Source organism: Melospiza melodia, chromosome 2, assembly GCF_035770615.1.
Source record: "Melospiza melodia melodia isolate bMelMel2 chromosome 2, bMelMel2.pri, whole genome shotgun sequence".
NCBI lineage: Eukaryota > Metazoa > Chordata > Aves > Passeriformes > Passerellidae > Melospiza > Melospiza melodia.
In genome coordinates, this window is record NC_086195.1 from 86,909,461 (window position 1) to 86,936,357 (window position 26,897).

Below are 26,897 nucleotides of genomic sequence, written 5' to 3' on the forward strand. Positions count from 1 at the left end.
CCTGATAATACACTTCCTGCTGGATCTTTATTTCTGTCCAGAGTTGAAGGAAACTCTTTAAATATAACAATTCAATTAGCTAAGGTAGTATCTTTCCAGTTAATGAATTGCTATAAACAGGGTGTGATCCTTCACAGAACCTGCTTATACATAAACAACCCATGGACAATGATTTATTGGAGCAAATTATTTGATAAACAAGGACAAGTTAGACACAAATGCTCCTCCCCAGTCCCTTGAGGTGAGCAAGATGGAAACTTTTTCTTCTCTCTCACTGGTTTATCTCAGTTTCATAGGGAAGAAAATGCATGAGGGGCATAACTGTGAATCTCTGAAGAAAGCAATGACAAGGACACAGGCAAGTTAGATTTAGAAAATAAAATGGTCAAGTAAATGAGAAGAAAATGAGTAAATGAGAAGAAAATACGCATTTTCTTAAAGAGAATTTTCTGTTGAAAATAAGGCTGTGTAGACAAACAGACTTGCTGCAAAGAGCTTAATGTCTTAAGCTCAGTTCTACATTCACCTGCACAAAGAAACATGTTCTGTTTATAGGAAAACAGGGGAGTTAGTAGAAAAAGGGTTCCCAGAGACCATTTTTAAAGCCTCTTCTGATACGCATTTCTGTTTTGTTCAGTCATCTTTATCAGAAGACGGAAAGGTTTTTAATTTTAAGCTTGTCTCTTTATTTTGCACTACCAGATTCTAAAGCCTTTCCCCGGTCAAGACAATTTGTTCAATTAGTATGACTAAGAATGTGAGTGTAATTAGCCAATGCCAATCAAAAAAATGATACTAGCATCATCACTTACAGACTGACTTTTGTCCACAGCTCAATAACCAAGTACAAACACAATCCACAGAGCACCGCGGCGAGGTGCTCTGAGGGATGTTCTTTCAGGAGGAAGAAAAAAGGAAAACATTTGACTCAAAGTTATCTGAAGGCTAGAGAAACAGATGGCCATCGCAGGGAGGAAAAAATTTTTGATGCAAGTCTCATAACAGCACCATGACCTCACTGCCAGGTGGAAGAAGCACAAGCGGAGTGGTAGGGTAAAATGGGAGTGAAAAGTCAAGACTGGAGAACTGGCATTCAGGATTGTAATCACACATCCCTAGGGAAGCAAAACCTGCCTGGCCATAGCATATTGCTGACCTTGAGTAGCCGTGCCAGATTCTGAGAAGGTATGCGGAGTCAACAGGCAGAAATCCCTTTTCTCCCCTCTCATGCACTCAGACATGGCTTGGCATCGAGTCAGGCTGGCACTGAGTTTGTTTTAGCACAGGACTGTGGGCTGACTGAGCTGGCACACCCACCCTCATGATCCCATGCAGAGGGTGCAGCTATCCTCAGAGGTGGGGGCTTACAACCAGTGGTTCTGAGCCAAGCAGCTTCTGTACATCTCACTTCTGCTTGCTTTATTCTGAGGTACAAACAGCATAGCATGTGTAGAGAAACACTGGTTACATATTACTCATGAAGTAAGCAACCCAATTGAGAATATACTGAAGGTATATATGGATGGAGGGAACACTTGGATACAAGAAAAAACAAAAGCTCTGTGTGCTGCTCCTGGTCTCAGCTCCAGAACCACAACTATGGACATATGACTTCCCAGAGAACACTGTGGCTCTGCCCATGCTGCTCTGTCAGGTCTCTTCCAGGGTACCTCTGGGACATCGGTCACCTCCTGGCTGGAAACTGCACAGAGCCCACCTGGGCATGCCCAGGTGCCCCGACCACATCATTATTCCTGTCCAGTGTGAACTGGGCTTGAAATCCATGTATGTTTTCTCTCCTGTCTTTGGTGTCAGTGGGCGAAGTGAGACCTGTTTCCTCCCACAATTCTCACAGGTTATTGCAGTCTTAGACTTGTCTTGTCATATTATATAGGAAAAAAGAGAGCACTGTGTGCACACAAACACACTTGCTATGTTCTCTAAATTAGTAGTTTGGCCAGTGATTTTGAGACTAGAACAGCATGAAAACAGTGGTAGAGATTCAAACTTTGCATTAGTAGAGATGAGATTTTGGGTGATCACAGAGCTGAAAAAGGTTTACAGAGAGGCATGTGTTGTGTTCTGACAGTGTCTGCTACAAGCAGTGAGATTCCTCCTTGGCCTCAGGTTTAGGGTACCAGAGAGCGAAGAAGAGAGCTGCAAGGGGAGAAAACTCAAGGTCAGAAAGCTGTAACTTCAAATTCACTGACTGCTCAGAGTATAACTCTGTCACTTCACATGTTGCTAGTTTTTTACTTTCTGACAGTACTGAAGTAACATTTGCTTCAAGCCCTGCCAGAACTGAGGGCTGTCTTAAACATATCATCAGCTGCAAGCTCTGAAAAACTAAGACACAGCTTCAAACGACATGGCATTACAGCGACTGACTTGTACATGGGGTCCATTTCCTTTCAAGCTGCTTGCTTTTTCTCATAGCTTATCAAAACCTTTCATCTTAAGCTAACTCAGATTCACGGCCAATGCACACATTTTGGAATTCATCACATCAGAATTTACCCAAATATAGAAGCATTTATTAAATCTTTTCAGCCATAACTTACAGAAACATTTAAACTTAAATGGTAAATCCTAATAAAACATCCACTTTAATTACATCATTACTTTAACCCTTGATCCTTTACCTTAAAATTACAAAATCATAAGATTTTGTACTAATTTAAATGAAAGAGAGAATATCGAAATAAAAAAGTCAAATTATTCCCTCATCTGAAGCAAATTATTCCCACATCTGAACTTATCCTTTGAACTTATCTTTGAAGTAATGAGCACTCTCATGGCATTCAGAAAATTTCAACATCTAATGGCTGATTCAGAGTACTTGCTCTTAAGTTATCAGACTTACAATGAATTTTACTTTCAAACTACTAAAAATATTTCCCTTTAAAGAGAACCAAGCCAAATAACCATCATACACTGATATTAGCCACACTACTGGAAGCCTTGACAGAATACTCACAGAAAACATTTGAGTATTCCTTAAATCCTGGAGGATGGAAAGGTACTAGGTTTTTCAGTCACTGTGACCTCTCAAGGCTCAGCAGTAGTGTAACTAATCATACATTTTGGAGTAGCATGCTAAGTTTGAGGCGAAGTCAATTTTTGCCTTCTTACACCTTGTGAAGAATTTCTACTTCAGCACTATTTACAGAGCCGAACATATATATATTTGTTATGAATGTCTATGTGATTATTAGACAAAAAAAAACCCCAAAAACCTGAACAGAAAATAAAGGATAGTTCAAAGTCTGAACACTTCAATGCTCAAGGGCATGAGATTTTTTTGTAGCATTTCTTTTCCCTGCACTCACTGTAAGTGGGAATGAGTCAGCCTGGTTTGGATATCTAACAATTCTTTTAGATACCAAGTGGAATGGTCCTCTTCAATGTGTTTATATTCCATGTATGGTCTGTGTGAAGACAAGCTCTTTTGCTATGACAGGAAGAGAAATCTAGGTTAAGTTAATGTCAGTTAGGACTGAGATGTTTTCCTGTCCCCATGAAATCAAAGGACAGACTGATTGTTGATGATCTCTGAGACATCCAGGAAACAGAAAAATATAACAGTCAGTTGGAAAACAAAAAACATAAACTTATGTGTATCTTTTTCTCCATCTAGATTTCTCATAATAGCTCTCATTACTGCAATATCTCAACAGAGAGACTGAAAACTACAGAGTCCATTTACCTGCTGTTTAGGTGCAAGAGCTCAGAATCTATGGAAATCTATTGGCTTGGGCAAACAGATAGGTTCCCTGACTCTTGTCCTTGTTTATTTATTTGCAATTATTTTGTCTTGTGGTTGATAATGAAAGAAAATCCCACTTGGTTTTAGGCAGTTAGGGGAATAAATTTCTGAGTCATGTCCATCATGACAGCATGATTGGAGGAAAAACCTAAAGCAAAGGCAAAAAGAGAATATATGACTGATAAGATGAATACATATGTCATGCAGTACCAGGTTATATAAAGAAATCAGTATTATTAAAGTGTGTCATCAAAGTTTCAGCTGCTTTAACACTAATTCTCTATAGCCATCATCAGTCAAACATCTTGAAATTGCTTAACTGTACATTTCTGTACAGCCCACAGCACATGAGTTATCCCTATGCATACATGGTTCCATGCTTTACATTCTGGTTTGTTGAATTCTTCTCTTTGGTTTGCTATTATTGTATCATTATTGTATCACCTGAAATACATCCAGGTTAAATAAATGGAAGCAGTTCCCCTGGGAAGGGTTCAAAAATTCCTCCTACTGCAACTCCTTTACCATGGACTAAGTCACCAATACACATCCAGATATACTGAATAACTTAGAGATACCATGTCAGGATAACTTGAAATCAGTTGCCACAGCACCAGAGGGGTCCTGAGACTCATGTTGAAACTATCCTCACAAGGCCACACAAACAGCAGGACTGCAGTGGTGGCTCCTGATTGTCTCAAAGTGCTTTTTCCCACCCCAGGGTGCTCACTGGGCAGTGTACAGCTGGATGTACAGTTGTACATCAAGGATGTAAGGCAGGCAAGTGGATGGAAGAGGCCAAGCTGAGCTCAGGGACAGCATCATTTCCAAGCAGTGTGCGTGACACTAGCCATGCAACACCCATCTGGTGCACTGCCATTGTCTGCCTTCCAGAGGCAACTTCCCTGGCCTCCCTGAGAAGGGCTCTACCTCTTCATTGTCCTTGAACTCACCACATTTCCCAATGATAATTGCCACACTCTTAATCTGCCAAGTGTTATCTTTCATCGGTTAAAGTTCTAGTTTTATTTGTCTAGTTTTTTTCTTTTTTGTAGGAAACAGACACATAACAAGTAAAAAAGAGGGTCTTAGGCACTGAAAGCTGACTAATAACTAAATAACAGTCTAAGGACTAAATGAAAATATTTTAGTAATATTGTAACTTCTTAAGAATGCATACTTTCATAACGCATACTTTCATATTCAGTATATCTGGATGTGTATACTTTCATAAGATTTAATTACAAATTCTGTTCTTTAACATTTTCATACGCACATTTTACCGCAAGACTGTCAAGATGCTTAATGCTTGACTTCCAGATTTCTTTTCTCTGGAGTCTAATGTAATTCCAGTTGTGAATTAAAGCCAGGTAGGTATAACAAAAAATAATAATTAAAAATCAGATACTTTTGTGTGGACATTTTTTACCAAAGTATTACAGATTTTTGTTTCTTGTCTATCTTAAAAAGTTCCTTTATTCCAGTATTTCCCTATGATCTAACAAGAAGGTTCAATCCCACTTTTTTCCAGATTAAATTATTTTGATTATACTATGTGATTATGAAAATTTTAACTATTAGTTTTACAAAATGTTCCCAATACTTTCCTGTGAAAATATTATATTCCATGTCATGCCAGAATATATATATATCTAATTTTATACAGCTGAAATTGGGTAAGGTAAACACTCCCCTTAGCATGGAGCTCAACATAATTTATTCTTCAGACACAAGCCATGTGCTAATAGCTCAAAACTTGATTGCTGTGCTTATGCTGGTACTGACCCTCAGCTAGCCAGGGCTTGTGCCTCCTAACCTGCACTGCTGGGATACAAGACGGGTATTTTTCAAAAGTACTCCATTCATCATTTTGGCCAGTTCTCCAGGATGTGTGAAAAGAGGGCATGAACAGTTAATGCCGAATGTGTTACCTTAGAAGCTTGATTTTAGTCTGTCTCCTCCTGGTAAGGGGGGAAAGGCAACATTCTTGCCTCTGTGTAAACCCTTTTCAATGTACACCACATGTCTTAATATATTTCCAAGGCTCAGGCCTAAATGCCCTCATTTGGTAATATGAATCACTGTTAGCAAAGGATCTCTTCCTCCCACTTAGAATAGTGTTTTATGTAATACCATGTCCATTTATTTTGCTGAAAATTTACTTTCAGCTTTGCTGGAACATTACTGGAACAGGGATGTTTGTAGTAACACAGAATCCCTGTCACATTTAAGGAAGCTTCACTACTTGCCTTTTTACAAGTCTGTGAATTTTGAACAGTTAAATGTATAAGTTTGAGTTATTTTCATCTATTTTTTTTTCCAGGCTCAAGCTGAGTTTACAAAACCTTGGATGTGGTTTTTTTTTTATCAGCTACACTTAACCTACCCCAAAGATGTGAGTTTTCTAATGCTTGCTCATGCTCATCTTATTACATCTGAACCAATTTGTGTGTCACAAGTGTCACATCATGGACTGATCACTTCCAGTCTCCATGACAGCCACATTGCACAAAAAGCATTAATGTAACACATTAAGGAAAAGAATTTGACCAATCTGTTTCTGAAGCTCTGCAGTGGTGGGTGGATATGTCACACCATTTCCTCACAATGTTTCTGATACTTCATATGCTCTACCTTTGTGCAGTTTAAGCCCATGAATTCTTGTTCTATGAAATGTGAATACAGAGAATACTTAATTTATTTGCTTAGTTTCTTTTTTCCAAGTTTTCATTCAAACTTTCCTTATGGGGGCTGAAACGGGATCGGTGCCTTCCAGCTTCCCACCCTTTAAGGTCCCTTCCAGCTCAGGCCATTCTGTGATTCTACAATTCTATGACCTGTGCTCATTCTGACGTCATCAGATGTGATTCTGACTTTTGAACAGTAAAATGGTATTGTCCAATCTTTTTCTGCTAGTCTTGTTTTAATATTCCCTGCAGAACTGTTATCTTAATTGTTTTCAATTCCAAGACATACTTGGTTGATTATTTCTGCTCCACTTAGAACCTTACATTTTTTTCTTACTGAACTCTTTTATTTTTCACAGAAATAATGACTTGCTTGCCAAAACCTGAATGGTAATTGTGTCCTGCAAAAGCCTTGAGATCCCCCCATATTGTCAGTTGTCTACAGAATTAACAGGGCCTCTATTTCATCTAAAATGTCATGAAAAATTGCACTGATAGGGATAGACCCCTGCAGGACTGCTCATTTCATCCCTTCATATGTCCTGTTTCACCAAATACTGTGGACAACTCCTGTGAGTGTGGTTTTCTTAGACTGTCTTTTGACTGACAGTTCATGAAATCTTACAAATCTCGAGCTATATGATATGTGCTGATTTTCCCCAACATACAGAACTTGCTATCTGGTGATGAATGATAATTATATTGTTATGACAAGCTTTGTTCCTGACAAATCTTGGTAGACTGTTATTCATGTCTATATTTTCTTCCAGGTGCTTACAAGCAGAATGTTTGACTAATTTCTTCAGGACAGTCCCTGCTGTAAAAAACTATAGATTTCTTTTATTTGAAAAAAGAGAATATGGAATGGAAAGGGAATGCTGTAAAGTTAATTGATAGCAGTTTCCAGACAGAAGCAGAGGAAAAGATATTGGATTTGATAGGTTTGGACATTAAGTTGTTGGGTGGAACTGATGTCAAAGGACTTCAGTGCTTTATTTTTCTCTCTTTTTTTTTTTTTTAAGTTGTTTTTTATTTGTCCTCCCTGTATCTCTGAAAGAACTCTGTTCCAAAATACTGCCTGTACATCAAACTGCTCATTTCCAATTAATGTTTTCCTGTGAGCATTATGAGTGAATGGATGTGCTGTTTCATCAGTCAACACCAGTAGCTTGAGGAAGGGTGGGAAATTGCTTAAAAGTAGACACTCAATAGAAGACTGCAAGGATATTTAGAATTTGTTTTCAGCTATGGAACTTACACTTGTTCTCGCCACATAAAATTTTTAAACAGGTAAAGGAGTGTTTCTAGTAGGAGTTCTCAGCATTGCTTGACTGCTCATAATGAGGAGTGACACGAAAAAGTTGTTTTCACTCAAGGGACAGTGATAGAAGAGAAGTAAAATGGTTTGGAAAAACCATGAGAGCTGAGAAAGAAGAAAGATCCTATTAGGGAAAGGATTAAAGAGGAACTTGAATTATTTATGTCCATCATGATAAAGCTCATATATACCTCTCTCAGAGTTTGCATGATGAGTGAAGTCAATACTGAAATGTCCTGAATGTTCAAAGCAGATCTAGGGGGAGGGCCTTCCTATTTGAATTTATTAAATGGATGCATAAATAATTTTCCCAAGCACAAAATGGTTCATAAAGACAAAATCATTTTAATGAACCTTAGGTCTGATATTCCATTTCCTGCGAAACTGTGTCTCTGGTTTGATTATTAAAATGTGGAGAACCTCTTGCTTTTCCCTGTTCATTTTTCTTGTCTCAGAATGGCTCCAATAGTCAGCTAGAGCAGTGGAAAGAAATTGGCTTGCTTCGACAGTAAGGTTTTCAGAGAAATGTCAGAACAAAGGAGTTCTTAGAATCTAAGCAGAATCCTTTGTTTATCCCTGAGCTTCCTAGATCTAGACACAAGAGAAGCTGTCCCACTGGCTATAGAATTATAAAGATAGTTTCTGAAAAAGAGCTTTTACAGAAAAGACAGTCACAGATTGGTGGCCTCCCTTGGTATCAACAAACTGTTCAGGAGTTACAAGTGTCTCAGAGGGTGGGAATTAGCTAAATGTCTTTGCAGCTGATTGCAATTATTTAACATTGCAAAGTAATTTGTGCTATCTTCATGGCTGGGAAGTAAATTTAATATTTGAGAAAATTAAAAGGGTTGTGCTCACAAAGAACAAAGCGAGGAACAGGAAAATTCATGAGACACAAAAAATGTTTTCTCTATTAAAAAAAAATAAGAGAGGAATACAAAAGATTTTGGCAGAGACAAAGAAACCTGTATCTTAAGAGGATGCAGAGGAACTTCACAATAAGCTGCTTCACAACTACATTATTCCCAGTATGTTTTTCAGTCGTAAGTTATTTAGCAGTAGCTCTACATTTTGAACCATACTGTAAATTTCCCGTATTTCACAGATGCAAAACAGAACTTTTTTTCTGAAGTATACAGAGGCTCCACAACTATGCTAGGATGTTCTGGAAATGAAAGATGTACTTGAGAGGGAAAAGACTGAAAACTGAATTTTATTATAGGTTGATGATATTCTCAGCTGGCAGCTGGATTAAATTCCTTAACAATAGACATGTTAAGATCCTCCTTGCATTCAAGAATCAATTGAACAATCCTCCTGCTTAAGAGGTTTTGGAAACCTGTAAGTAAACAAGAGAAGATTCCTAGAAACAAAAATATTCCTTTTGAATTCCCACTGCAAAGAGGTCAAAGAAGAAACAGGAGAGATGTGCATTATTATATCGTGCCCTACATGTGCCCTCCAGTGAGAGACCAGGGGCAGCAGAGTTAGTCAGAGGTACTTAAGGGCACATTGCTAGAAGGAAACCTTTGAAACTGATGGCAAGGGGACTGGATTGGTTCAAACCCCTTAATACTCCTTGTTTCAACTTAGGCTTCTCTTAGTATTGTGTTCCTCTTCAGTTCACCAATTGCATGGACCTTGATCTGTTCAGATCTTACACACACGGTGCATCCATGCATAAAGAGTATTCTTAATGTGCTTTAGGATATGGAAATGTTAGGGGTTTTTTTTTCTTTTGATTGTATGTAAGGATATTTTTTGCTAAATTCAGGGCATGGTAGTAAGCAAAGACTTAATAAGCAAAGGTCTAAATGAGCAAGGATCAGGGAAGAGAAATTTAATCTTATCAGCCAGAGGGCTTGTACTTACAGTAAATGTTATAAAATGAGTTGGTAGCAAATAAAATGATGGTAGACTTTTGCATTTTCTGCAAATATTCAGCTGTATCTTAGCAGTACAAAATATGAAAAGATACACTTTGAGGGTAGATATTTCAGGTTTCTTTTTTTTTTTTTATCTTGCCAGAAGGCCTCACAGACTCTGACAAGACTGCAAACTTAGATAATATTTTATTACCAACTCTCTGTAGTGTTTTAGTAGCTGAGTTGAAAGGGGAACTAATTTTGCCTCCTGCCAATCTGGGGTGAAGATATGGAAGATATGGATCCTGGTACAGGCACAAGTACAATTAAAACACTTCTGTCAGTGCAGTATGTGACAAACATATCCTCTATCCAGAAAACAGTCAGTAAATTGACAAGCTAAATTGGTAGTCCCCCAAGACAAGTCAGACCCTGTTATCACATTAATGGGCTTTGTCAGTCCATTGTGACTTTTGAATTTGTTGGATTGCTCCAGCTGGGTGTTGACATGAAGAAATATTAGAAATACTAAATTCCTGCAAGTTTCCCAAAAGATATGGATGTTTGAGATCTAAAGAAAACTATGAAGTGTAAATGCAGCTATGTTACTAGGCACCAGAGAATTCATACAAAACCAGGATATTATGAGTGTATCAGCCTCTGCAAAAGCTTTGATGAATGCTCATAACATCAAAAAGACGAAATTACATCATGATGTATATAATTGGATGAAAATTAGATTTCATAAATTTCACTGCTTATAGAGAAATTTGACAAGAGATGCCCTGTGACACAAGGAAAGATAATGGTGGGGCGTGGAAGACTATATATGAACAAGGTTCTTGACAGAGGTGAGCTTTCTAAATTTTCCTAGTGTTTTCCCATGGCTGAAGGTTTGAAAAGTCATTTGTTTTATAGATTATTATGTATGATTGCATTCCTGATTCCCAAAGACTAACGCTCACTTTGAAAAAGTCTGTCAAATTCTACTCTTGCATTATTTAAGAAGTATCTCCACAGGCAAGTTCAAGGTAACTGCATTTGAGCATAGTGGCTCCTCATAGACAGAACCCTAAAATTTGAAAATATTCTTCAGTGGACCATTGTTCAGTGTTGGATTGCCTGGAGGCCTCTGTCCATCAGAAACTGCTCTGCCTTGAGCTTTTTTAACAGTAGGTCATCCTGTTCCTAAAATATTTCCTGTGTTTCTGCACCGGGCACTGTCAGAAAAAGGATATGTTGCAGAAGAATATACAGGAGAGTATTTATCTTTGTATTTAAACACCTAATGGTAGCTCTATATCTGAATTGTTTTTAAGCTTCTATTATACCCAGGAAAATCTAGGGCTCGTCTCAGTTGCCCACAGGCTCTGTGACATAACTGCAAGGCCACAACACATGTCTCAGAGATATTCTAAGATGCTCCATACTTCACTTACCCACTACTTGTGAGCTACTGGGCTGGGCCTCTGGTTGATGTAGTGAGTGGAGTCCAGAGAAGTCTTTTCATTAGCTTACAGCAGACACTTGGTATTCGGTCAGGAAATCCTCCTGCTCATCACTGACCTTACTGGGAGCTCACCTATCTGGCTGATATGTAAGCAGTAAATGGACTGATTCAAACAGCATTTTACTGCTTGAGACACTCTAGAGAATGAGAGAGACCTATACAGACATGACATGAGACCTACTGGAGGATGTCCCTCCTTTGCAGCACAGGCAGGGACAGGGAGGACACACCTCTGCACAGACTGAGCTCCACTGCTGCCTTGCCTTCAGCTTCAGGCATCCGAATGGGGGGCTGATTTCCACCCCCTTACACACGTGTCTCTGTATACATGTATTTATATATAGCACATATTTATACAGAGTACAGATCTCAGTCTGGGGCCAAAATATCAAGGGCCAAAATATTAATTGTTCCCTGAGTGGCTGCTCTAAGCAGAAAAGATACTGGATTTTTTTTTTTATATTGCTCCTTTAATGCTTATAAATTTGTCAACTTCCTAAGTTAAATTACATCACCAAATGTACAAACAATTGGCAATGGGGATTTCTAGGCCTTAGAAGACAAGACTACCTCAATCAAAAAAGGTTGTGTTGGTTGAACCTCTCACTCTTAACAAATTTATACTACTGGCCTCAAAGCTGATTGTTAACATTTTTTCAGGCACTGAAAGACTGTTAAAGTATTTAGATTTTAACTGCAATCTTTGGAGTTGATGAATTTTCAGGAAGTGAAGGCAGGTGGGTTTGATGAAAAGGATGCCTGGCATGGAGGCTTGTGAAGATGACAGTACAGGACCACAGTCTGTAGAAGGCAGAAATTTTGGACATCTTTTATTTTAATTTGCGTTCTCTCCCTATTCTGATTGTAAGTTTGGGTGAGTGCTGTAAAGAGGGGCTCAAAAAACATGAAAAGTTGGAAAAAGAAATCAGCACAGAAAATGTGACTTCTTGAAGAAAAATCTGACTTTTATGCAGACCTTATTTTTTAATTACCTATCTAAAGATATGGAGTTTCTTTTATTCTAAAGCGTTTGATTTATTCTAGACTTTCAAATATTTTTGATAATCTGCACTCATCTCCTCATGGTAGGAAAGTACTTTCATTTCTAGCATGAGCTTCAAACAAGAAATATGAAAATGTCAGCAAATAATGACAGAAAAGTACTCAGTTTTTCTGAATCTGCAACACTTCAAGTTTAGGTGGAAGTTTGGTTCACCAGCCATCTTTAAAAGAAATCTGTATTTGTTATCACCAAAATTCTTTAGATTTCTGCTAACTGCTAAACCAGAGGAATAGATTAATAGCTGGGAAAAGTAATTCTCAATAACACTACCTTCCAGGAACCTACCTAAAAGGATCCTGATAGTCAGAATTTTTCTTTATGTTGCCAATAAAAATTGACTCATCATTTTGTACAGGTCAAGAAACTGTCATGTTTCCCCATATTTTGTAATTTGTCTTTTGGTATTGCCATGGAATATGATGATTTAGAATTTGTTACAAGGTGACAGGTGCATATTGTAGAACACATTGCCTACCTCAATATTGAAATTGCTAGCAGCTCTGTTGGATGGCACAGGCATACCAGCTTCTGGAGTATTTCCTTAGTAATTGTCACAGGTTTTTCTACTCATCCACCCACCTTACCTCTGATACATATAAACACAGACAGTTTGGGTTTATTGCCAAGACATAATGGCATTAATGTGCAACTTTTTTTGAACTTGAAAACAGCCAGCAACCTTATTCAAACCCAAGAACAAAACTTCTGTAAATTCTCATCTCCATCTCATATGAAATTAGTCAGCTCCACCCTTACTGTGCAGCTGTGCTACATGCTGTTTTCATGTGCCCAAATGGTTATATGAAAGACTGACCAGTTTTATCCATAAACGAAATATCCCCCACACAGCCTCTCCCATTCATCTGTTTATCAATATGTCAGAAAATTCTAACTAATCAGACACCACTGGGAAAAAAACACTCAGCTACCCACTCAGGCAGCTAGCAGTGGAAAGAAACAACATTTTGCCCTCACGTTCCACTTCAAGCCTGTGTACTTTCAGCCCGACAAAGAATCTCTGCAACGCCTCCTCCATACTCATTACTAGCTAGACTGTCATTAATCACAACATTCGAAAAAGACATTTCGTTCATAAACTTCTGTGGGAGACATTTTCAAAACAAAAATGATGCTTGAATCTCAACAGACAAAGACTAGCCCACAAGAGATTGTGACTGGTATTTTGCAAAGTTAATGGAAAAAGAGGTTAAGATTAGCAAACTACCAGGCATCATGCAGTGATCATAAAATCCTTCTTTCTGTCTCCTCTTGACCAATACAACTCCCAGTTCAGTTACTAGGGGAAAATTTGAAGGAGAATTTAAAAAAATGTCAGGTTTAACATTTATGTAAAGTCTATTGCGGTCATGTTGGGCCTACAACCTGTATACATTACTTGTCTTCTCCAGGAGGGCCCACTGTCACCAGGAGGAAGTACAACCCTGACGTAGGAACTTTTCCACATACACACCACGGGGCTGTGTGGCAATGCAGGACTGGGAAAATGATATTCCTTGAGACTTGGAAAGAAAACAGTGGGCCAAAGCTGCCTAAATGCTCTGCACACATTAAGGGAGACTGAGACTGAAGCTGGGTTAAAAGTGCAGCTCCAAAGCAGAGCATTGGCCTCATCTCAGGACACTGGGACTCCTCAAAGGGTAATTTCAAGAAGTCCAAAGATACTGAGAGACAATAAAAGAACAGAGTGGGTGATGTGGCCGCATGTAGGGAATCTCCTTGGAGATAGGAGCTCTGTCAGGCCTGATAGGAGCTCTGTCAGAAGAGTAGCATCTAAGCTGCCAGGATTTCAGGAATGGAAAATGACTCTTCAGGCTCTGTGCTACTTTCATGCTGCTTCCAGACTTTTCCCTTTTAGACTTTGTTTCTGGGAATGCTGCCAGAATGAAGGCACTTTGCCTGCAAAGCTGTCTAGCCTTGTTGTCCATATCCCTTCCCAGATAGCTTAGGTGAGTGCCTGAACATCCACAGAGGAGTCTGTTCCACTGGCCTAGAAACTATACTGTACAACATCCTTGACACTTCCTCACACAGGACCATTCCTTCATCCTGGCTGTTCTCTTACAGTCTTTCATTCTCTCCAGAACTACTCAGTAACTGATTAAAAAAAAAAAATCAGATGTTGAGACACATTTTGGAATAAGATCAGTCACTGTTTTTTTTTTTCTGATGAGAATTACATCAGCAGCTTCAAGCGAAAGACAACTTGTATTCTCGTCCTCTTCTTTTCTACCTTCCCACACTCCAAATAATTATCAATCAGATACATGAGTCAAGATTGATGAAATATAACTTTAGCCTTTGACAGTAAAACAATGCCCTTTCTCTCCCTACCTCCCAAAAAGTCCCACAATAGCAAGCTTTCCTACCAGTCAATCACCTGATAATTCCTCCTGTCCAAGAGTTTACAATGGCTGCTAGCACACCGAACAGCACATAAAAATCTCAGGATTTGCCATCTTCTTGCACATGAATTCTCACCTCACCCATCTCTTCCAGATGCCATTTTTTACAACAGCACAAACTCACAGCTTGCTGTGTTTACCTCTGCCACAAAAGGTTTACCTCCTTCCTTTCAGTTCTTTCCCTACAGATAAAGGCTAGAACATATCATACCTAAAGTCTACCATGACCAGCGAGAATACTAGAGGCCCCTCCATACTGATGAGGAAGGGCTGGGCACAGTCTGTCTAAAGCGAAAATGGTAACCTGAATGCTGAATCTTTCAGTCTTTCAGAAACATCTCTATACTTAAAGTTTCAAAGGTTTGGGTTTTTGTCTCTTTTAATAAATATTTTTTTCCCAAACATTTAGACAATAGATTGAACTCATCCTTTCTTGGGCCATTGAGAAATTGCCAGGAAAATCTATGAAAACCAACAAAAATAGGTTGTATATGCCATGCACTTGCATTTTTAGAGGCTGACACATTGACAAGCTGAAGCCGGGCTTCCTAGCTTGACTTTGGCACAGTAAGTAGAGGCAGGGCTTTTGCATAAAGTAGTTTATGATGTGACTTTACTGCTTGTCCTGGGAGAGCAAAAGGTCTCTGAGTGTTGCAGCATGTGGATATAGTTTATTTTCAGCTTCCTACTTCCAGCACTGTGCCAGTGATTTCTACTTTTCTCTGCATGTGAGCCAGGCACATATCACAGTGATCACATCCCCCTTTTTCCAAAAGTTTTCCTTCCTCTAGCAATTCCCTTGTATTTGCAAATGCCAGCCAGGCATTAGCTCAATATTTTGTTCATACATCTGCACATCTATCCCTAGAGTGTCCACCCATTAAAAACACCCTCAAGTATCACAAGACTGACATACAATAGTGAACAGAAGGCATAAAAGCACTGTCATGTGCTTTCTTCTGCCAGTCAGACAATGCTGTAAGCACTGCAGTCAGGATTCCAAGCCCTAAAGCAAGTCTGTCAGCTAATAAAATGCCACACGGATTAAAGTCTAGTAACTGAGATTTCAGCTTCATTTATGTGATTTGCAGCATCCTTAGAAGGCAGCTGCACCTCTGCTTCAGTCTTCCCTGAATATACACAAATATTTAGATGGTCAACTCCCCAGCTAATGATCAATGCCTGAGTTCCACAAGCAGTAGAGCACACTATGATTTAGATAAAGGTATTAATTTTTTATGCTGCCTAGCCCCCAGCCCATCTGTGGATGCTGCATGCAATTTGACAAGACAAAAATGTTTTCTGCAGATACTAAATTTAAAAGAACAACTTTTTTTTTCCCCCCCTCTTAATTTGGCATTCAGCTATCCATCAGGGTAAGCAACAAGTGACTTGGCAGATAATTCAGGACATATGGCTTTGAAGAATGGTAATTTGAAAGTACTTGGACAAGTTTCCTCAACTCATTCACATTAATTTGTGCTATTCTCTTTTACTTGTGCTCTAGCAGCTGGTACAGCTAAAAAAGTATAGAAATATAATGAATATAATGCAAGTGGCAAAAAACCCCTTTTCTTGTGTTGGATTAATGTATAGCACAAAAACTTCTCTCAAAAACTGAGAAGCAGGAGGAGTCCAAAGACAATTCAGAACTGTTAAACCTACATGCCTCATCTCTAGTCACCAGGTGGCACCAGATGTATCCATACATTGGTAATTAGGTTAAAACCATTGTAACCTGCGTGGTCATGGAAATGCTGAGCCCATCACACATGGCTATTAGGCAGAGCCAGCTGCTGAATGATCAATAGACTACAGAGTTTAGATCTAACTTTAACGAGATCTGAACATTGTTTTATAGTTTGGGGGTTTGGGGGATGGGGTTTGTTTGTTTATTTTATTGGGGTTTTGTTAGGGTTTTTTGTTATTGGAGTGGGTTATTTTGAGTTTGTTTTGTTATGGTGGGTTTTTTGTTTGGTTTTTCTACTTTTTTTTTTTTTGTTGTTGTTGTTGTTGTTGTTTCTTTTAGGAGAAAGTGTAAATTAGAGATCAGTGGCATCTCCTAATTTGGAGATGTTGGTTATAAAACTTTTCCAAAAATGCAAAACCAGATTACTTTAACTAAATGAAATGATTCCTGGTCAGAATTAACACATTGTTACATTTTCCCCCTTTCCTTTTGCAACACTTAAAATGTTTAAAGTATTAAATTTTGGAGTATAACCAGTTCTTTTAAAAGATTCATTTCAGCAGTCCTGAAGAATTTTAGCTTTCTCTTGATACAAGAGGACATTTTCTTCTAGATTTCTGACATTGACAATGAGAACTTGAATTATATAATGAATTCTCTGCTTAAAATTATTTCGTTTTACAAATATAGCTACATTATTGTATGAACTGAAGCTGAAATTAGCTATGCATCATACATAGGATATTATCTCATGAATACAAAGAAAAAATAGTGAGAGCTAATTCATTTACTTGTGAATCATATCAGGTTTTTTTCCAGAAATTCAATGTTCATAACTTTTTCACTAATTAAATATTTGGGAAACTGTTTCTTGTGCTTGGAAGTATTTAGCAAGGTGTTTTTCTTTCTATTATTAACTGTCTTCTGTAGAAATAAAACTTTTCATCAGGGACCAAAAAAAAAAAAAACCAGCAAAAAAGGGTTGACCTCACTGAATCGATGGCAAAACTCCCACTAACTTCAATGGGGCCAGGATTTCACCACACATGACCACACATTCCCTTATTCAAAGAAGGAAAACCAAACAGCCAAAGATATCATGTTACTAAAAGCACAGAGTCTGAAAATGAATCATTGTCTAAACAATATATCAAATATTTACAAACACCAGTAATCCAAAAGTAGAGTTGTAATTTGAAATAGTTTCAAAAGAAACTGGAAGGGGGAAAACGATTTGAAGGAAGAAAAAATATATAATAGAAGTACATAATTCTGAGTATTCAGATTTTACGTTTTTATCGCATTGGACTGATTTTTCAGCCAAAAGGTACTTTTTTATTATACTAAATTCATTGTGGCATTACTGCAAAAATGCCATTGGCATTTACATTCTCTTCAGCATGCCATGTTCCTAAAAATGAACCAGTGTGATTATCAGTGTATTATTACACACCTGACACCCATAGAAGCTTAACTGCTGTTGGGATCCCCAGCACATACAACAGTCAACATGTGTAAGCAACCTATCAGTTAAGAAGCCATTTTTATAAGCCCTGGCTTGCAATCAGTGCTTGTAGAGGCTTAAACTGACACAAAAGGAGATGTCTCTGTTCAAATGATTCATTATTATTCTTCACACTTTACAGTACAACCTCCAGCAAGTCCAACCAGGGAGACTAAGAAAGTGCAGCAGGAGCAGCACTCTTCACACCAGCCAGCAGTGGACTCTGGCACTGAAACAACATGCTTAAGCTTCAGCACAGAAAAGGATCCTCTAGACTGGAGCAAAGCAGTTTATGAATAATTTAACATGGTAGTATTTACACAAAAAGTAAGCTTAGCTTTTGTCTGCTATGGCATGATGCTCACTAATACAAGTTTGACTGTTTATGTTCAAGTATTTTCATTACAGCAGCTGTGGCCCATACAAAAATGTAGCTCTGAAAGTCTAAAGAACATCCTGAAATTTAGGCAGCTCTTGTAAGGTGAATTTCTAGACTCCCAAGGTCACAAAGTGATTTGTGATGTCTTAAAACAAGTAACTGATAAAGACAGCAGGAGGAGCTCTCCAGAGATCTCCATTTTTCTCCATTGCCAAGGGGAGTCCAGGGAGCCAGACCAGAGATGAGACACACCTTTGGACTGCTACCATCAAATGGCATGAACTCTACCCTGCCAATGGCAACTTCCACTATAGAGGCTGCATAATGGAGACACAGGGGTTTTAACTGATTTGGGATGGGGCCGTGCACTGATCCTTCAGGCTCCTAGTACACGGCACTGAGAAATTCCTATGTGCTGTATCCTCATCTGCACTATCAGTTCAGGAATCAAGAAATGAGACAAACATCATGTGAATATATTTTTCTTCCCTTTCTCTGACATAAATCTGTTGTCATTTTACAGGAGCTCTGCATTTACTAGAAGAAGAAAAGGCAGGCACACACATTTGCAGGAATACCTAGTATCTCTTTCTTTCCATAACAAAGGAGCATAGAATTAATGTTATTTTGTCAGCAAAAATTATACTTTTTGCCTATTATCTGCAATTCTATCCATGGCAAGTATATTATACTGTAATTTAAGTATATTATATGCATTATGTGTAAAAGGGCTGTAATAATTTCAACATACTTTTCATTGAAATACATTAATAGAGTACCTATAACACAAGAAACCTGAAATTGATGAAAATAGAGTACAATAGTGTAACTACTTTTAAGGTTTTTCTTCCTAGAAGAGTCATAGTAATATCAGAATTTATGGGCTATGTTATCCTGCCTGCACTATTTTCTTAAAATGACAAAGATTTGCAAGAGGCTAGATACTTCCCAGAGATGTCTCAAAGCAGTTCAAGGGAAAGCAGAGTAGGTAACAGATCATGAATGAGACTATATGTAGTGATTTTTTCCTTTGAGAAAAGACAGGGAGAAAGGGAGAGAAGTTTGCACTTTTTTAGTTGTACTTCATAGGATGGATGACTACTTGAGGCAGGACTGAAGTCTTGATAACTGGGTCGTGTCCAGCAGTTTTGCCTTTCTGAGTTGGGATACGATGACCTCTACATGGATGGGTTTAAACATTCATTGACTTCTATGGGAGTTTCATAATTATTTCAAAGGGACTACATATTAACTCTACTATTCTCTTTGGAATTATTTGATTCTTTGAATGATTAAAGATTTCCCAGCCATATCTGCAGGAATAATATTATGATTATATAGAGGGGAGTTATGAGAAAGACAAAGAGAGACTTTTAACCTAGGCCTGTAGTGACAGGAAAAAAGGCAATAGTTTTAAATTGAAAGAGGGTAGGTTTAGAACGGACAGAAGGAAGACATTTTTTGCAGTTAGGATGGTGAGACACAGGATAAGGCTACCCGGAGAAGTTCAGAATGTCCTGTCCCTGGAAGTGTTCAAGGTCAGGTTGGATGGAGCTTTGAGCAACCTTGTTTAAGGAAAGATATCTCGGCGCATGGCAGGATGTTGGAACTAGACTTGACAGTCCTTCTGACTCAAAACAATTTCTGACTGTATGATGCATAAACATAGATGAATACAATGCATTCAGCATCAAAGGAATTGATTTTCTGATTTTAAGTACTGTGTGCAAGGATGATGTTTTGTTTTTCTTTTTCTTACCCCTTCTGCACAATTCTTCCCTTTACATTAGACCAGATTATAAACTCAGAAAACCCTGCACATACCTGCTTCTCTCCACTGGGTTTCTTGTGATTCAACAGCAGCTCCACGGCTCCAACAACCTCCTTCCGTATGGCATGCAACAGAGCATCTCCCACATACACGTTAAAACTTAAGAGCAGCTCAATGAGCTCAAGGTTCTCATTTTCAATTGCAATTAGGAGTGCAGTTCTTCCCAGGGGATCAATGCAGTTAATATTGATCTTGAAATAAATTTCTGCCTCCTCCAAGGCTTTCTTTACGCTGGCATAATCTCCTTTCTCCACGGCATTCAGGTAGGCCTTCTCTGAATGAGACAGTTCGGATTCTGCCCGCACGATGCGAAGAGGGATTCGATCTCTGTAGGGAGCATTGACGCTTCTTTTGTAGTAGAACTGGGCCATATTTTATGCCATTCTAATACTTTGTCTCTGCAACATGAAAATAAAGATAAAATCAGTAATTGAGCTTGGGGTATGGTGCACCAAATTAATATTTGCTCTATGTACATATTTAAAACTCATACTAGAAAGTGATGCTGAAACATTTTTTATCAATAGAACATGTAAGCAAAAGTGGAAGCTAAAACACTGCTTACTTGTAATTTACTAAGTAAAAGCATACCTGTCAGAATACCATTTGCTTATTTGCTTTTTTTAAATTTGTGGCAAACAAGAAATACAGTACAACCATAGGTTACCACCAGAAGTGTTGGTCCACTTCATCCTTAATCTCTTCATTCAGTTCTGCAAAGACTTAAAAAACAGTCGCCTGTCTCAAACACTGTAAAGTCCACAGAAAGATTTTGCCGTGGGAAGAGCACAGAAGGGAGTGACAGGATGGTGACCATGCCAGGTCTGACAGAGGAGAGTTCTGGTTAGCACATCCTGGTGGGTACATCCAGACAAAAAATTCCCAGTGCAGCAAACTGTCTAGAGAAGCAACTGCTCATACACATATGAATGGTCAAACAAAGATCACCCCAAGTTATGGGAAAGATGGCATCTACGACCACCAATGATCACCAAAACCTCCCTCTACCTCTCAAACGTGCTTCTGTGGGTAACTTGAACTTGGACTGTAAGATAAACCACTACTGCAGCGACTTGAGATAAGATAAAGGTGGTACTATTGTCCAAGTGCTGTCTCAGACCTAGGGAGAGATTAACAAAGCCTGGGGAAAAGAATGGGTCACTGACAAAGAGAGTAGAATTTACGGGCCACAAGGAAAGGCAATTAAAAAACTGTTTTGAAATCAACTCCAATTGGGTAAAAGGCAATTCCAATGGAGAGATCTTCTCTGACATCCTACAACAACTTGTGTGTTGCTTGAGGTTTGTGTGTGGACAATTAAATACAGCTTTTACCTCTTTACATCTAGTCCTGCTCAAATATCCTGACTTTTCTATGACAGGCACAGTTCAGTGATGAGCTTCCCTACTAAGATTTTGATTCAATCTCACATGCTACTAGAAAAACATTCACATAAAATGTTTTTCTAACCAGAGCTCGCTAACTTATAAATTAAAACTCAGAACTTAAAAGGAAAACCAAAATCCATAGGAGATAAATTTCCAAGGACTGGTAGATAATAGCCACAGATTTGATTCTGAACTACTCAGTTCTAAACTAGAATTAATACTGAAACATAGAAGCAATAAAACAACTCCAAAGTCTTACATATACTAAAGCATATGGTGTCTGTGGTTTTATTCTGTATACTTTATCCAAGGACTTTGCAAAAAAATTTCATTATAACAAAATTATTTTTCCTGGTTCTATCTTCCACCTGGGGAAAAAAAAAGAAAAAAAAAGGGAAAGACGAAAGTGGGAAGAGAAAAAAATTGACCTCAAAGAACAAGGTCTACAAAAAATATTTCCCTCTGCTGTTCAACTGGAGGTTGAACACCTTATTAGAGGAAGAACTGTAGCTTCGTGTAATTTTTTCAGTTGATAATGCAAGCTGCATTAACTCACTGCTTTTTCCTCCACTTTTTTCAGTCATTAGAACAAAATCTCTGTTGAGATTCTATAGCAAGCTATAATACATATTTTTATTATTGTGAGGTTTTCATTCATCAAAAAAAAAGTCACCTAACAGAGTGAGGAATATAGTAATTAATCCACTCCCACTTTTCTTAAGCAGTGCAATGAGAAATGTGTAAAGGTTGTTACTAAGTTGTTTTCTTTGTTTTCAAGAGCAGATCAACATGGCTGGACATAGGCAGGAAAAGGTAAAGAAGATATGGGAGAGACAACTCTCTGCCACATCCATATACAGGGGCTGAGGAATTGCCAACCTTTGCAAGATGTTTCCCAGTTCTCCCTACAGAATGGTATTGTCGCAGACATTTTTCCACAGAAATCCTTTCTTTCAGATTTCTGTGTCTTCTGGAAGGCAGAGGCCTCCGAAGAGAAGGTAAACAGTTATTATCAGATGCTGTGGAATGCAACAGGGACACCTTGATTGGTTCATTTTCTATGTTTATAATTAAGGGCCAATCACCAGTGCAAGCCAGGGGACTGAGTCCCTGGACACAACTTTGTTTGGGATTCTTTCTATCTATTCTTAGCTTAGCTAGCAGCTCTGCAAACCTCTCTCTATATTCTATTTAGTATAGTCATAATGTATTATATATCATATCTTAATAAATCAAGCCTTCTGATCAAGAAACAAGATTCACCGTCTCTCTATCACCAGCTGTGACCCACACAGGCCCGGTAATAGGTATCAGCCTACAGTCTGGACTACTAGAGGTTGTGAGCCTGTGGATTATGTTATGTTAATCTCACTCTAAGTAAAATAAAGCTCATATCCATTGCACAGTTCTGTACCCCTGGAACAGATATGTTCTTAATGCACTGTATTTTATCTCTTTGCTTTTCATTCTTTAATTTCAAAACTGCAAGTTCAATTCAAGGAGGTGAAAATTTTTATGTTCAGATCCCAATTAAGAGACATAAATATAGTTCACAAGGAGGTATCTGTAAGAAAGGTGGACTGCCATATTGCATGGATAGCCATGGACACTTTGAGTTTCATACCCCTGTTCCCAAACTCAAGCAGATTGGGTGCTGGATGTGGAAGGATGTCCTGCCTGACTCCAGCTGCCACCTGACAAAGACTTAGGTTTCAACACAGGCTCTATTTCATATGTGTCAGGCAGATGTCAAGTTAACCCACAACAATGTACGCACATTATCCAGTTTTTTAATATATACAGAGTTCCCAAGACCCTTGAAGAAAACAGAGGGACTGCAACTGGGGGGTTAATGCTAAAGGCTTCTCTCTCTTAGAAGCACATGAATAAGAAGATCATTGTCTCCACATTTATTGTGAGAACAACCATGAATTAACTTGTATCAATGAAACTGGGCATCAGAAATGTTTATTCTAGAATAAGAGAACAACCTACAGATGGGATCTATCATGATTTAATAAGAATGATTTTGGGGTTTATTGCTTCTTTGTTTTTATTTTAAGTCTGATGAAGATCTTTTGTTTGTTCACTGTAAGCCATAAGGAAAATACTTGTTGGAACTTCTTTTGTTTACCTTTTCATGATTCTTGAGAAGTAGATCTAAATTTAGTTAGATATTAAACACACATTTTCATTCTTTTAAATAGCTGTCCCCCACTAATCTCTACTTGTTGCCTGAACCAATTCTTGAAAATAATTACCCATAAATAAGGTTTAGTTTTAAGTAAAAGTCTATGTTTACATGCAATTAGAAACTAGAGATTGATTGCTGACACAGGATGGTCCTGGAGGGTGATACGAACATCAAAGATAATGGTTCCATGGGTGTTTACAAAAAAAACCTGTTTATCATTTTATCTACAGGTAGATAGTGTTGTGTAACAGCTGTTACTGTGCTGTCACATATAAATGCATACATATGACATTTACATGGAGCTGTAAGACCTAGAAACAAACCAGCAGCACTACAGAAGTTTCCAATTGCTTTGAACATCTCTGCAGGAAGAAGTCTAAAGAAACAGGAGGTCAAAAACACAGGGCCAGTGCGAGAAGAATGAAAGAAAAAAAGTTATGGTACAAACTTATGAAAAGTGTAATAATAGTTTCTACAGAGTTCATATACTTGACTCATAATAAAAACACTTCAGAGAAGAAATGAAGACAAAATAACTTTATATGGTGCTTCCCGCTGTGCAATAGAAATATCAGCAGCACCTGAGCAGGAGAAAGAGATAAAAAAAGGAAATCATAATACTTTGACAGAATAGTGACTCTTAAGAGAAAACATTTTTTTCTTAACAGTCAGTTTTGTTTGCACCTGCTACAGACCACTATTTCAAATTACACATGACTGTTTCTTTCATATGTTGTTTTTCATGGAGGAATGGTAACATTCCACCTTCTTTGCAAACCTTTACCATTTCCACTCTATCATTATTTAATAATTGCATATGTCCTTAGAAAAGTTGATGTTATTAATTTTGATAGTCCTAAATAAATAATTGGATTTTTTTCTGCTGCCGTATGATTGTGTATATGTACATATACATGCATATTTTAACCACAGGCACAAAGATATTTCCCCATCAAAGCTCACGAAAAACTGCAATCAGATTTCCTTGGCATTTATTCGATCATATTTGCTTCCTTTACATATATTATCATATCCTCCCTATTTTTCCAGAGGACCCTGACTTGCACTTCCTTTGCTTGCTGCCCCCTACCCCAAAACCAGGTGTGAGAGGGAAATCAGAGTGAGCCACCAGCAGGCACCAAGGGCCTCAGTGACAAACCACCTGTATCACTGCTCACAGACGTACTGCAAACCTTCCAGAGACAGAGAGAGACCCCAGTGAGGACACATTTCCTTCAGCAGATGGGAAGTGGGAGGGATACAGATATGCTTCTTAGTATCCACATGTGCAGCTTCTGAAATCCTCACTGACACAACCCTTCTAAAGACACTCATTTCCAACACTGACCACTGTTACACTTACTATAGCATTACAGTATATATAGATAGATAAATACAGCATTATCCTATATAGCTTCTTCTATATAATCAAAGCACACTTCTGATTCTGCTCATGAGTTTGTTTTTCAGACTATTTACATTAAAAAAAAGCAAAAGTGAAACTTCACATGTAACTATGGCATCACCCTGCTCAGAACCAGAACATTTATGACAAGTGAATAACGTGCTGATTTCTCTGATCTTCTGAAACTATTTTATATGCACTTTTCATGGCAAAGGAAACTTTCTGACATTTTTTAGGTTCATGAAAGTATGACATTTTTCCTTCTAAAATAGATCTGTGACATACCAGCTTTAATCTGACACAGAACGCTACATGACACACAGTAAAAATGATGTTCAAAGAGAATTTTGGAAAGTAAGACTAGCTCTGATAAATCCCAGTCCAAATGAAGCATAAAGTTCCTTCTCTGTCAGTCACCAGAACAGACTGTTTCATTTCAACAAGAACAAAAGAAATGCAGATAAGCCTTTGATTTCTGAACCCAGCATTAGTCCAGATACTGCCTTATAACCAAATATCTGAACAGCAACTTTAACATGCTCTAGCACTGGGATCAACTGGATAGGCTGTGTCCATACTGTTAAACATACTTCACCCCAAAACAGGTCAGCTGAATGAGAACTGTCTTCTGGGGATAATTTGGGGTCCAGGCTAACTCCTACACTGTGCCTGGAAAGTATGTAGGAAGATAGAATTGTATTGAGCCAGCAGTTGGATTGATTCCAGGGACTGCTCGAACAACTCTGGCTGCAGGTGATGGAGCTTCACTGATCGTGCCTGCCTTCTAGCACTGTTTATTTTACAACTGTTATAGCTGCCAATACAGTACGTAGGGTCCTTACCTGAAAGTAATTTTTCATTGCTAGAACTACAGTTCAGATTTGAAAGCTGACAATAGCAAAAGTAGCAATTTGAAATTCAAAATTTAACACTGATTCACACATGCATGACATAAACTGAGTAACAATATGGTGCACGTTCCCTATAAGTCTGTTAATTTGGAAAAGAGCTAAACCTCTCAGTTTTGCTCTGGTCTAAAATGCCCTATAATCAAAGTTTCAGTAAAGCAAAGAACATGACCTAGTATACATCTGTAGAGGATGATGGGAAGCAGGTTGCCATGTCATCTGCTTACAGCTGTTCTGGCTTCACAGTCAGAAAGGCAGGTCATCAGCTGCAAAGAACAACTTTAAGCATCCAAGATACAATGGTTATATGGTGGATTAAACACCACCAGCATTTTATATTAACATCTTAAGAGATCAAGACCAAGGAAAGTCTGAGTCTGAGACACTGAATGTGTAAACCTTTCAGGAGGTGACACAGATTACTTACCTTGATGTTTTTTTGTAAAAGACAGCATGCAACTTCATAGCATTGTTTGGGGGGGGTGTGTTAAAGCATGGTGCTTCATATATAGCATAAAGACAGACTGTAAGTTTACTTAATGCCAGATAGGAGGAAACTTTTACCTTCTAGGGCTGATGTTACACCAAATCTTAGTTGAGAATGATAGATTCTTATAACAGTGACCTTCAAAGTCTACAAGACTATTATCAGACTGGAGTTTGAGAAATATCAAAATAGAAATAAAAGACCATTGAGAGACATTAGAAATTGTTACCAGATCTTAGAGGGGTAGGATGATTTAGGGTCAAGCATACAGTACTGCAAATCTGCAAATATTTTTAAAATAAGAGATATTCAAGAACTTGGTTCTTCAAATATACCTAAACTGAGCTTAATTTCATTTACCCTGTGGGCAAAAATCTGATAGGTCACTCATGAGAAAAAGAAAAAGAGCATCATTAGGTAACAGAAGTATCATTAGATGACAATATTAAATTAGTTCATCTTCCCAGTTTATTAAAACG

At 38.1% G+C, this 26,897-nt stretch overlaps 1 protein-coding gene across 1 annotated transcript in view; it reads right to left on the reverse strand.

Annotated features, from left to right (window-relative positions):
* Window positions 1-26,897, reverse strand: part of TRPC4 (transient receptor potential cation channel subfamily C member 4) — a 131,185-nt gene that overhangs the window by 60,622 nt on the left and 43,666 nt on the right. The window contains exon 2 of the mRNA XM_063149210.1: window positions 20,030-20,434. Coding sequence (XP_063005280.1) covers window positions 20,030-20,407 — 378 coding nt within the window. The 5' untranslated portion in view covers window positions 20,408-20,434. The remainder of the gene's footprint in view (window positions 1-20,029; window positions 20,435-26,897) is intronic.